General features: G+C 44.7%; 1 protein-coding gene across 12 annotated transcripts in view; it reads right to left on the bottom strand.

The window, feature by feature from the left end:
• The window catches only part of LOC139259753 (nck-associated protein 5-like), a 1255355-nt gene that overhangs the window by 256246 nt on the left and 985481 nt on the right, over positions 1–13628 (bottom strand). For all 12 annotated transcript variants that reach the window (XM_070875434.1, XM_070875435.1, XM_070875433.1 and 9 more), the window contains one exon: positions 2031–2099. In XM_070875434.1, the coding sequence (XP_070731535.1) occupies positions 2031–2099 (69 nt within the window). The remainder of the gene's footprint in view (positions 1–2030; positions 2100–13628) is intronic.

The raw sequence follows: 13628 nt of genomic DNA, 5'->3' as shown, positions 1-13628 counted from the left end.
GTGCTACTCTGCTCTGTTACCTCCTGCCTTTTGCATTCTTTCTTGGGGTCCAGTTCATCTGCGCTCTCACCTACTCTAACTAGCTCAGAGCCCTCTCCTGGGTTCCGAATACTCCTCGCATTGAGACACCGAGCTTTCAGGCTTGCCTTTTTATTACACTTTGACCCTTTAGAATTTTGCTGTACAGTGGCCCTTTTTGTTTTTTGCCTTGGGTTTCTCTGCCCTATTGAATGGTGGTGCAGGCTCGAAGGGCCGAATAGCCTACTCCTGCACCTATTTTCTATGATTCTATGTTTTTATGCCCTCCACTTTTACTCATCTCCTTTCTGTCTTTTGCTTCTGTCTCCATTTTGTTTCCCTCTGTCTCCCTGTATTGGTTCCCATCCCCCTGCCATATTAGTTTAACTCCTCCCCAACAGCACTAGCAAACACTCCCCCGAGGACATTGGTTCCGGTCCTGCCCAGGTGCAGACTGTCCGGTTTGTACTGGTCCCACCTCCCCCAGAACCGGTTCCAATGCCCCAGGAATTTGAATCCCTCCCTGCTGCACCACTACTCAAGCCACGTATTCATCTGAGCTATCCTGCGATTCCTACTCTGACTAGCACGTGGCACTAGTAGCAATCCTGAGATTACTACTTTTGAGGTCCTACTTTTTAATTTAGCTCCTTGCTCCTTAAATCCGTCTCGTAGGACTTCATCCCTTTTTTTAACTATGTCGTTGGTACCAATGTGCACCACGACAAACAACTGGCTGTTCTCCCTCCCTTTTCAGAATGTCCTGCACCCGCTCCAAGACATCCTTGACCCTTGCACCAGGGAGGCAACATACCATCCTGGAGTCTCGGTTGCGGCCGCAGAAACGCCCATCAATTTCCCTTACAATTGAATCCCCGATCACTATCGCTCTCCCACTCTTTTTCCTGCCCCCCCCGTTCAACAGAGCCAGCCACGGTGCCATGAACTTGGCTGCTGCTGCCCTCCCCTGATGAGTCATCCCCCTCAACAGTACTCAAAGCGGTGTATCTGTTTTGCAGGGGGATGACGGCAGGGGACCCCTGCACTACTTTCCTTGCACTGCTCTTCCTGCTGGCCTTCCATTTCCTAGCTGGCTGTGGACCCTTCACCTGCGGTAAAACCAACTCGCTACATGTGGTACTCACGTCATTCTCAGCATCGTGGATGCTCCAGAGTGAACCCACCCTCAGCTCCAAATCCGCAACGCGGTCCGTCAGGAGCTGGAGGCGGATACACTTCCCGCACACGTAGTCGTCAGGGACACTGTAAGTGTCCCTGAGTTCCCACATAGTACAGGAGGAGCATATCACGTGACCGAGCTCTCCTGCCATGACTTAACCCTTAGATTAACTTAAATATAAACTACATAAACATGTGACTGCATCATCTGCGTGGGAACCCTCCGGACGGGAGCGCGCTTCACAGCGCAGGAACAAAAGGCCTCCGCAACGGAATTGCAGGCTCCTCCCGGATCACCAGATAATTTCGTAGAAATGTTTCAGGTCGGAGGCAATTGCCCGCAGGAAGCCTCCGGGACATTACCTTTTCCCCTGTATGACCCGTGTTAAAATCAAATCCAGGCTGCATGGATGAAATACTCCTCTTTGACAGCTGCAACGGTTCTAATCAAGCATGTCCAGTCTCATCCTGTTTCTAGTTGATGTGAGATCACCAAAAAAATCTGCCCATAAGCACGAGTTGGCACTAAATTACCCATTTCATTCAGACAGGCAAGAAGGAAATGAGATGTGGGAACCAGAATATTACATTCATAAAATTAGGAAATGTTCTTCTGAGGTTGGAATTAAGCATGTTGTTTGGAGACACTGGAGAAAAAATGTCCTTTATATTTAACTCATGCTAAACCTGTTCAAGAAGCAATTGACATTGATGATTGCTCTTTAATTACTTAACATACAGAAAATGAACTAATCGGCAATATTTTGATTTCTGGAAATGCAGATTATTGAAAGTAAATGGTTTACAGAAGCAAAATAATTGCCTCATCTTACCTCATCAAGACAGCGTTCATACTGTTCTCTCTGATGTTCATTTTCTAGGGCTAAGGCGGAGTTCTCTGCCTGCAATAAAATACAAAAAGAATCCCCATCAATACAAGTTCAGGCTGTATTCTCTCAGTGTTGTCCAATAAAAATCACTGACTAGCCACAGGTGTGGCTACGGTGCCACTGTTTTAGCCGCATGCGCTATTAGTAGAAAATGGCTTACACACAATCATCATCATTACCATCATAGGCAGTCCCTCAAAACCGAAGAAGACTTGCTTCTAACTCTAAAAGCGAGTTCTCAGGTGGCTGTACAGTCCAATGCGGGAATTACAGTCTCTGTCACAGGTGGGGCAGACAGTGGTTAAAGGAAGGGGTGGGTGGGGAACCCGGTTTGCCACACGCTCCTTCCTCTGTCTGCGTTTGATTTCTGCTTGCTCTCGGCGGCGAGACTCGAGGTGCTCAGCGCCCTCCCGGATGCTCTTCCTCCATTTTGGGTGGTATTGGGCCAGGGATTCCCAGGTGCTGGTGGGGATGTTGCACTTTATCAAGGAGGCTTTGAGGGTGTCCTTGAAACGTTTCCTCTACCCACCTACGATTGCCATGTAGGAGTTCCGAGTAGAACGCTTGCTTTGGGAGTCTCATGACGGGCATGCGGACGTTGTGGCCTGCCCAACGGAGCTGGTCAAGCGTGGTCAGTGCTTCGATGCTGGGGATGTTGGCCTGAGCGAGAACACGGACATTGGTGCGTCTATCCTCCCAGTAGATTTGAAGGATCTTGCGGAGGCAGCGTGGTCGTACTTCTCCAGCGCTTTGAGATGTCTGCTGTATCCTCGTCTCTGAGCCATATAGGATGTTGAATATCACTACTGCCCTACAAACCATAAGTTTGGTGCCAGATTTGAGGTCCTGGTCTTCAAACACTCTCTTCTTCAGGCCACTGAAGTTTGCACTGGCACACTTGAGGCAGTGTTGGACCTCGTCATCGATGTCTGCCCTTGCTGATAGTAGGTTTCCGAGGTATGGAAAGTGGTCCACATTGTCGAGAGCTGCGCTGTGGAATTTGATGACCGGGGTACAATGCTGTGTGGCAGGGTCAGGTTGGTGGAGGTGCAGTACTGCCCCCTGGTCATTACACACAATACAGGTGAATGCACTGATGCACTGCATGGGTCCAGTTAATTAACATCTATCACCATACACTGCAAAACTTTGCAGTCTTTCACTTTCACCAAAGTTTGCAATTCGGAAATTAATTGATCAGACACAACACATCTTAGTGCAGCTTCGAGGTTTCTGTCCAGCAGTTCTGAGCGGTACTTTTGAATTCATCAGAGAATATCAACTCGCATGAGATGTGCCTGACCCGCCCCTGCTGTCCATCCATAACACGGTTGGATGTTGCCTTCCCTTTGCCATGACGTGCCTTGTTGGAGCTGCTCCTTATCGGCTCAGCTTGCTTTCTTCTGCCGGCCTGCAGCAGTTATTTCGATTTGTCGAGATGACCACGATGACAGCTCCCTTCTCCATGCAAAATTGGTGCTGCATCCAGCAGTTTCACCCCTGTTACACACCATTTAGAAGATAGCCAATAAGCAGTAACCAAGGAAGTTTAAAGCGCACACAATGATCAAAAATCATTCTACCACTCTGCTTTTCATCTTGCCATTTTACCAACAAACGCACAAAAGGTTAAAGCATGCATGCATACGGTGTGAATATGAAGACTGAGATCATATACCCAATGACTGTCTATTGCGAATCAAAAATGCAATTAGCCATAATCTGAATTCTCAATTAGTTACAATGGCTAGTGACTAATGTATTGGACAAGACTGTTCTATCACAATTCCAATAAATCACTATTTATAAAAGACCTTTAAAATCATAAGAACATAAGAAATAGGAGCAGTAGGCCATACAGCCCCTCGAGCCTGCTCTGCCATTTAATACGATCATGGCTGATCCGATCATGGAGTCAGGTCCACTTCCCTGCCCGCTCCTCATAATCCCTTAATCACGATGGAATCTTTAATTTCCTTTGTAAAAGTTGGACTAATAACCTTTATTCAAACTTGACATGTTAAACATGCTATCACAGAACTGCAGGGTAGGCAGAATATTAACAGCAAGAAACACTATTCTGCAAAGAAGGACATAATAAAGTCAAAAGTGTCAAATGTGCCACATTAACTTGTGAAATTACTTTGAACTTCATTCATCCGTCCTAAAATAAAATTCATCAAACGCTTTAGTCAAATACAATTTATAAAGGACATATTTGGAATGTGTTTCTTGCTAAATTTACCATGCTCTTGTTTTAAACACATCCTGATCGCATACATTTCAGATGAAAAACTGATGAAATCAAAGACTGAGTACATACTATCAGGCAATCTATTAAAAACATAAGAAATAGGAGCAGGAGTAGGCCATACGGCCCTTTGAGCATGCCCCGCCATTCAATAAGATCATGGCTGATCTGATCTTGGGCTCAACTCCATTTTCCTGCCTGTTCCCCATAACCCTTAACTCCCCTATAGTTCAAGAATCTGTCTATCTCAGCCTTGAATATATTCAATGACTCAGCTTCCACAGCTCTCTGGGATAGAGAATTCCTAAGATTCATGACCCTCTGAGAGAAGAAATTCCTCCTCATCTCTGTCTTAAATGGGCGACCCCTTATTCTGAAACTATGCACCCTAGTTCTAGATTCCCCCATGAGGGGAAACATTCTCTCAGCATCTACTCTCTCAAGCCCCTCAGAATCTTATATGTTTCAATAAGATCACCTCTCATTCTTCTAAACTCCAATGAGTACAGGCCCAGCCTACTCAACCTTTCATCCTAAGACAACCGCTTCATCCCAGCAATCAATCTAGTGAACCTTCTCTGAACTGCCTCCAATGCAAGTATATCCCTCCTTACATAAGGAAACCAAAACTGTACGCAGTACTCTAGGTGTGCTCTCACCAACACCCTGTACAGTTGTAGCAAGACTTGCTTTTATTAGCATAAGACTTTTAGGGCTGGAAATTGGCCAAATAACAGCATCACCGTTTTTTTGGCGCTAATCGTGTATAACGTCGTTTATTTTTTTAATCGCACAAATAGCGTCAAAAAAATCCACGCAAAATTGGCCAAACGCTTTTTGGCGATCGCTATAGCGGTAAAAGTGCGGTGTTTTTTGTGCATCGAAACTCAATTTCTTGGCGGTAAAAAAACCGCCTGTTTTGCACATGCGCAAAATAAATATATATTTATTTTCCACCGTTTCTTTCACCCGATCCTTCCAGTATCTTCCAGGTCACGTGTAGGGTGTACCCGAGCTTGCGCAGTACATCCAGGGATGAATCAGCCATTTTTGACATGGGAACTAAAGATCTGCAAACTTCAGCACAGGTGAGAAACAGTTAATCAAAGATCAAAAATGCCGGGTGATTCAGCAAGGAGGAGGGCCAGGAAATTACCTCAAAATGCAAATGAGGTCTTGATCACTGCTGTCGAAAGCAGATGTGGGGAGATCTCAAGGAGGGGTCGTGGAAAACTACACCCATCTGCTTTGATGCATGTGTGGAAAAGTGTGGCTGAGCAGGTTTCCTCAGTAGACTCTATCCAGAGGAACTGTGTCCATTGCAGGAAGAAGTGGAATGATCATTGCAGGGTCGTCAGAGTAAGTAATATTTTTATTTATGCACTCTAATTACTTAAATTGTAAATGGCTTAGTGTTGCACCTCATTTGCCATGAATGATCGGCACACATTATAAAGACTGCTTTTTGACATCTTAAAAGATGTTTCTGCACTTCGATGTTTTCCTGGTGAACCACGTGCAACTACCAGGGCCATTAAACAGAGCACTGTATTAAATGCACACAGTATGGTATAAGTGCTTTGATGCTTTTTGATGACTATCTGTGTGTGCCACAAGAGTAGAAGGGCCCTTTGTTAAAAATTTGTATTGTCATCTTTGCAGGGAAAGTTGTCCCACAGCCGCCGAGAGCAGAGGAAAACAGGCGGCTGTCCGGCAAGACTGGTTCCACTCACCTACCTTCAAACTCGGGTGGAAGGCCTGATGGGTGCCTTGCAGAGATCGACTACTCGTGGGGGGGCTGAGCCCATGTTGGAGACTGAGGGTAAGTCCTGCAAAATCCATGGTCTGGGTTGGCTCAATGTTAAGTAGAGTCTATGGGCTAAATTTCAGTTTCTGCGCTGTACTGATCTGCGGGCTCGGCTTCAATTAATGCAATGTGCTGTCAGTCGTTGACATGTGGCGGTCCTTCAAATGAGCCTGTGCTATGTGAGCCTACTGATGTCACCCTGCCCCCTCCCCTGCTGCTAACCAGTCGTGTGTTGTTTTCTATTTTGCAGATGTGGATTCCGAATCATCTAATGCACCAGAGAAAAACCCCAGTTTTACAGATACCATGGTTGAGGACATCGACCTTAGCCCTGCTGAGGAACCTCCACAGGTTCAGCTGCAGCCACCAGTTCATCAGACGAGGACACCACATTCGGGGTAACCAGCATCCGAAGCCCCGGGTCCCAGTGGGTTGCAGCAAAGCACACCCAGGGCAGAAGGCCGTATGCCATCTGTGCCGAAAGGCAGGCAGACAAGCAAATGGATTTAGTGGGACTGTCTGAGGAGAGCATCCAGCTCAGCCGACAGCTCTTCGAGGTCATGGGTGGGATCTCCGCAAACATTGAATCACTATCTGCGGACATAAGGCAGGGTTTTTTGCAGCTTGTAGTTGCAACAAGGCAGAACACCGGGGCTGTCAATGTCCAGCGGCAATTGACGGTCTCGACTCATGGCACTCCAGTCCCCAGTGTCAAGCCACCCAGACTGACAGCACCATTGAGTGGTGAAGCTGAGCAACAGCCTCGCCATTCAGAAGCCGGGCCTTCCACAGCTCCGGCTTTTCCAGGGCTTCGAATGGCATCTCCTGCATCTGTTCCCATAGGGGTATGGGTAGGGGCAGGGGCAAGGGCAACAATCGACGGGGGTGGGGGGTTAAAATTAGGGGCGGTAAAGGTGGCTGCAGCTAAAGGTGCAGGATTGTTCTCTTGTGGTTCTTTTGTCATCGTTGTTTTGCTTTTGTTGTTGTTTTACTGTTATTTAAGTAAAGTTTACATTTCAAAAGTTTTAACATTCCAAAATATTATTGAAGTTACTAAATAAACGTTTAAAATTTCATTAATGTACAACTGTACAAATATTTAATAAATTTCAATTATTTTTTCACCGAAACCAAACTTGTGCAGTGTCTCATTTGAAGATTAACAGGGGGAAATAGTCAACATGGTGGGATAGAGTGGACAGTCAATGATGAAACATGACGTTCAGCCTTCATGCAAAGCATTGAATTATCAGCTGCTGATGTAAACTTTTGCAATGGGGAAAGCTGCACAAGGCCTCCTCCCCTGTCGTCGTGAGGGTAGTGGTGGCATGGGTTCTTCCTCCTCCTCCTCCTCCTCCCCCCACCTCTCTCCTGAGGTGGTTCTGCAATCCCCAGTGGCAAATCCTGTCCCCCCATGATGTCTAAGTTGTGTAGCATGCAGCGCACCACAGTGAGCGACCTGCTCAGGGTAGTATTGCAGGGAGCCTCCAGAGTGGTCCAGGCATCAGACTCCAATTGTCTTCTCAACGATGTTGCGTGTGGCTATATGGCTGTTATTGTAGCGGTGCTCGGCTTCTGTCTGAGGGTTTCGGAGGGGGTCATGAGCCACGTGGCGAGCCCGTAATCTTTATCCCCCAGTATCCAACTCTGGCCTTCTGGCTGATGCTCAAACAGCTGTGAGACAGTGCTTTCACGTAAGATGAAAGCATCATGGATGCTGCCTGGAAATTGTGCATTTATTGCCATGATGCGCTGAGTGTGATCGCACACTATCTGTACGTTCAGCGAGTGGAATCCCTTTCGGTTTTGATAAACCTCTGGATCCTCAAAAGGTGCTCGCAGGACGATGTGCGTAAAGTCAATGGCAGCCTGTACCTTTGGGAAGCCAGCAATTCGTGCAAAGCCTTAGAGCCCCCTCACGGTATCCCAGTGATGTGTAGAGGTCCAGGACCCCAAGTTTACCAACCTCCAGGACCACCAGATACTTTCGTAGTAACTTTTGTGGTTGGAGGCATCCGCCCGCGGGAAGCCTCCGACCGCAAATTCTGGGCCTGTGTGTCCTCCTCACAACTTGCTTTCAAACCTATCTTTGTATCATCAGCAAATTTGGCTACAATAAACTCGGTCTCTTCATCCAAGTCATTAATTCTCCAGAATATTCATTTTAGATCAGCTGCAAAGACATTTCCTAATCTGAATTAAGTCAGCATATTACTTCAGACTTTTCAGAATACGCTGCTCATTCGAGGTAAGTCGGTGGCCCGTATTCAAACAGAGAACACCTCATCTGCCTCTTAAAATATCAAAACCAAGCAGAATTTTAACTCCAATTCCCCTAATGTTTTCATGACTACTACTTGTCTGGTCATACTTTGTAATACTGAACAGAAGCAAACACTGTCATGTATGTACATTCTGTTTGTAGCCACCAGATGGCGTCATTGTTAGAGGCCACTGAGCAGCATGGTGCTGCTCAGGTATAAAAGGCCAGCCATTTTGAGAGTCAGGCACTTTGGGCCTAAATAAAGCAGAGCCAAGGTTGTACCGTGCTTAGTTAAACAGTACTCAGTTTGAACCTTTAGTGCATACATAACAAACACAAAAGTATAAAATAAGTTTAAATCAGGAGCAAATTGAAGGACAGTGAAAAGACCAGCTTGATAAACCTTTCAAATATTTGAATAAAAATATACATAAGGTTGTGTATTAAAAATACAGCAACATTTCATCACATTGTCCACTTCTAATAGTACAGGCTGAATCTCCCTTGTCCGGGACTCCCTTATTCAGCACTACCCCTCATGTGGCACCATTCCCGGTCGCTCCGACATGAACAAATTGAAGTCCTTCCTCGCTGCCAAATCCCGCAATCGCTGGCTTGACCATGCGATCCACCGCGCACCCCCCCCCACCCCAGATTTCTCTGCCGCACTCACAGCCCCGATATCCCCTTGCTCAGTACCTGTACCATCCAATTTAACGTGACCTCCCCTCGTACGGCAAAATCCCTCATCCAGCAAAGGCCAGGTCCCGAGGGTGCCAGATAAGAGAGGTTCAACCTGTACAATGCCAAGCTGGCATGTGTGTTGGTCCTTTTTTAGCTGCATGTAAGGCCTCAGATTATTGCATCAGTTAGTTTATGATCAGTGAATCCTTTCACCAAGCAAGCAAATAAGAAATCTGAAAATCATTTTCAATAGTTATGAAAGCAGATTGAACCTGGGCTCTGCTGAGATTGACCTGCTGGCTTGCCTGGATGCTTCCAATCAGAGTAACTCTGGCACATTAGTAGGGCTGTCAGCTATTGCTTTGTCTTGCTTAGGCATGAATTCACCGCATTAAAAAAAAAAGCAACACAATGCATGTGAAAGAAAGAGGTCAGCTCATACTTTTCTGAACATGAAATGGGTCTGCTCATGGATTTTATTTTAATACAGCAATCAAAAAGCTGACATTTGCTGCCTGGATTTCAAACTTAAGGCAATTACCCTAGAAGCCACACTGTCCAGTTAGGTTTAGCCTAAAACTCTCCAACCTGTATTGGCCCATATGGATTAAAATGTGTGGAAAAATCATTAAGAGTTATATTCATGTCAATTCACAATAATGGAGCGTATTATGAATATTATTTCCATTATAAATTTTCATTACCAGGTTAAATGTAAGACCTTAATGAATGTTAAGCATCTATGTCATCAAAACTGCACATTGTTTCTGTACAGTTGATTTGTTGATTTCGACCACTAGAGGGCATTTCTGCCGTTGCACTGCACTGAATTCCACTTCAAGTCAACGTATTGCTAATAAATTTTAAATGTTTGTGTTTGCTACGTGCTTGAATATAATTTGTACACGAAGGGAATAATTATATTCCTAAAAATATCAGCTCCCAAACAGAAAAGTCAATGAAAATGCAGGGACCATTCGTAGGAGTAAATGGGTACTTTTCAGAATGGCAGGCAGTGACTAGTGGGGTACCGCAAGGTTCTGTGCTGGGGCCCCAGCTGTTTACACTGTACATTAATGATTTAGATGAGGGGATTAAATGTAGTATCTCCAAATTTGCGGATGACACTAAGTTGGGTGGCAGTGTGAGCTGCGAGGAGGATGCTGTGAGGCTGCAGAGCGACTTGGATAGGTTAGGTGAGTGGGCAAATGCATGGCAGATGAAGTATAATGTGGATAAATGTGAGGTTATCCACTTTGGTGGTAAAAACAGAGAGACAGACTATTATCTGAATGGTGACAGATTAGGAAAAGGGGAGGTGCAAAGAGACCTGGGTGTCATGGTACATCAGTCATTGAAGGTTGGCATGCAGGTGCAGCAGGCGGTTAAGAAAGCAAATGGCATGTTGGCCTTCATAGCAAGGGGATTTGAGTACAGGGGCAGGGAGGTGTTGCTACAGTTGTACAGGGCATTGGTGAGGCCACACCTGGAGTATTGTGTACAGTTTTGGTCTCCTAACCTGAGGAAGGACATTCTTGCTATTGAGGGAGTGCAGCGAAGGTTCACCAGACTGATTCCCGGGATGGCGGGACTGACCTATCAAGAAAGACTGGATCAACTGGGCTTGTATTCACTGGAGTTCAGAAGAATGAGAGGGGACCTCATAGAAACATATAAAATTCTGACGGGGTTAGACAGGTTAGATGCAGGAAGAATGTTCCCAATGTTGGGGAAGTCCAGAACCAGAGGTCACAGTCTAAGGATAAGGGGTAAGCCATTTAGGACCGAGATGCGGAGGAACTTCTTCACCCAGAGAGTGGTGAAACGGTGGAATTCTCTACCACAGAAAGTTGTTGAGGCCAATTCACTAAATATATTCAAAAAGGAGTTAGATGAGGTCCTTACTACTAGGGGGATCAAGGGGTATGGCGAGAAAGCAGGAATGGGGTACTGAAGTTGAATGTTCAGCCATGAACTCATTGAATGGCGGTGCAGGCTAGAAGGGCCGAATGGCCTACTCCTGCACCTATTTTCTATGTTTCTATGTTTCTACACAAGGGGAGATTGCTTGGTGGGAGGTGCTAGTCAGTGGCTCAGAAAGTTTGGAAAATAAAATTAAAGGAGGTTAATTTTTTCAGTCACTCGTTTGTTTCTTAGCTTCATGGCCTTGATTCAATGTTGTCAGTTTGAGTGGCTTGGATTTCCTGGCAAGTTTTGGTGTAATTACAATGTAAAAGTTGCGTGGCACCATTTTATCCCCAAGGAATTTTGCACATAACTGATGTATGCCAGTTTTATGCCGAAACCTTGCTACACATAAATTTCCTCAATTGCTTGCGCTCATTTGGAGATATGTCAGATGAAACCCTCTACCATTCATTTACATAGCTATGCCCTCGTGCAAAAGACCAGTTCGGGTGAGTTTTCTGTATTTACGCAAAGAATGAGAAGCTGAAACGTTTATTTGCAGCATTGCCTGAAGTCTCCTGATTTTGACATAACTGAGATTTCTAGAGTTTGATAGAGATTTTCTAAAAAAAATCTTTGCGATCTGTACTATACTTAACCAAAGTGCTGTCAGTCCCAGTGCATTAGAAATGGATTCCCTCACCCCAAGGTGTTCAAAAGAAGCAAGCAGCTGAAATTACCTTCCTAATGGGCATAGCCATCTTCTGCATAATAATGGTGGAGAAAGAAGAGCAGCAGAGGTAACAAGTGAGAGTGAGGCATCTTGACAGAAGGCAGCAGCCCGATATATTTCCCCGAATGGTGACCCAGCATTTGCTCTTGTTTTGTGATAGCTTTATGCTATGTTACGCAGACAAACAAACTCCACAGGAAATTTGGGTTTAAGTTTCCATCGGCAAGGCCAGTATCGAAGCCAGCATGAATTTTGGCGTGATGTCTGGGCAAGTGCGATCCAGGAAATTCCAGCCCAAATTTTTATTGTGCAGCTTATTCTGTGAAGTAAGACAGCTTGGCTTATTTATGGACTTGATGTGCAGTGGTTTATAGTTCCATATCGTAATGTGCAAAAATGAAATAATAAACAAATCTATTACTTTCTTGACAATGATAAAATAACAAACAAAAATACACTAACACTAAAATTGACTGGAATTGTGGGCACAGGAAGACCTTGCTATCTCTTGTGCGCTCAAGTTATTGGTTTTCTCTACTTTATCCCAAGAGAACCTACTTCCAAGCGAGTAATTGAATTCTCCTGAACTAGTAATAACTCACTATGTCTTCATAATTGTCATATTTAAAGATAACTATATCCTTTAAACACTTTGCAATTAGATGAGGGCTGTTCTAAGAAAAGCTTTCCTTTCCAACGTTCACACACTTGACGTGTGTCTCCCTGTTTTTGTTTCTGCAAGGAGAGAACATGGTTCAGGTTGGGAAAATGGTGTATGAGTTTGCACCATTGACTGAATGGAGCAGACTTGATGGACTTGAGGATTTCTTTTCACTCTTATTTTCAGGTAACCAAGCAGGATAAGGGCCTTTTCCAATGTGCCTTTCCTTAAAAGTTAATTCAAACAAGAAGAAATAAGAAGAAGTCAATATATTTGGGTGGGTATCAAAAAGAAATGTTGATTAAAAAGGTAGATTGCTTATTTTTCCACTTAAAAGCACACTAAAAATACAGAAAAAAATTTATCCCAGGCAACAAAAAAATCACTCTGATCCTTTGTGATAAAGAATCCTGCAAAGCAATGAACATTGTCGCTGATCTAACCATGGATGTGGGAGGTGGGCTCATTCCTTTTTTAAATCAATCAGTAAGACTGTTCATGACATTCCAAAAACAATGGGCCGTAAATTGCGGCCTCTCCAGGCGCGTACAATGTGCGCAGGCGCCCGAAGAGGCCCCGCAAGTTCTGGGTTGCGGCGTACCGGTACAGTAGTAGTGTGACTTCCCGACTTTTAAACTCCATTCCCCTTGCAATAAAGGCCAGCATTCAATTTGCCTTCCTAATTACTTGCTGTACCTGCATGCTAACTTTTTGTGTTTCATGCACAAAGACCACCAGATCCCTCTGTACTGTGGCATTTTGTAATCTCTCCCCATTTAAATAATAATTTGCTTTTTTATTTTTCCTACCAAAGTGGATAACCTCACATTTTCCCACATTATACTCCATCTGCCAAATATTTGCCCATTCACTTGGCCTATCTATATCCCTTTGCAGATTCTTTGCATCCTCCTCACAACTTGATTTACCACCTATCTTTGTATCATCAGCAAATGTGGCTACATTAGACTCGGTCCCTTCATCTAAGTCATTAATATAGATTATAAATAGATTGTAAACCTGTGGCACTCCACTAGTTACAGGTTGCCAACTGGAAAATGACCCATTTATCCCGACTCTCTGTTTTCTGTTCGTTAGCCAATCCTCTATCCATGCTAATATATTACCCAAAACTCCGTGAGTTCTTATCTTGTGCAATAACCTTTTATGTGGCACCTTATCGAATGCCTTCTGAAAATCCAAATACACACATCCACTGGTTCCCCTGCTCATT

This window comes from Pristiophorus japonicus, chromosome 3, assembly GCF_044704955.1.
Source record: "Pristiophorus japonicus isolate sPriJap1 chromosome 3, sPriJap1.hap1, whole genome shotgun sequence".
Taxonomy (NCBI): domain Eukaryota; kingdom Metazoa; phylum Chordata; class Chondrichthyes; family Pristiophoridae; genus Pristiophorus; species Pristiophorus japonicus.
Note: the sequence above shows the minus strand (reverse complement) of the source record. Positions and strands in the feature narration are given on the sequence as shown.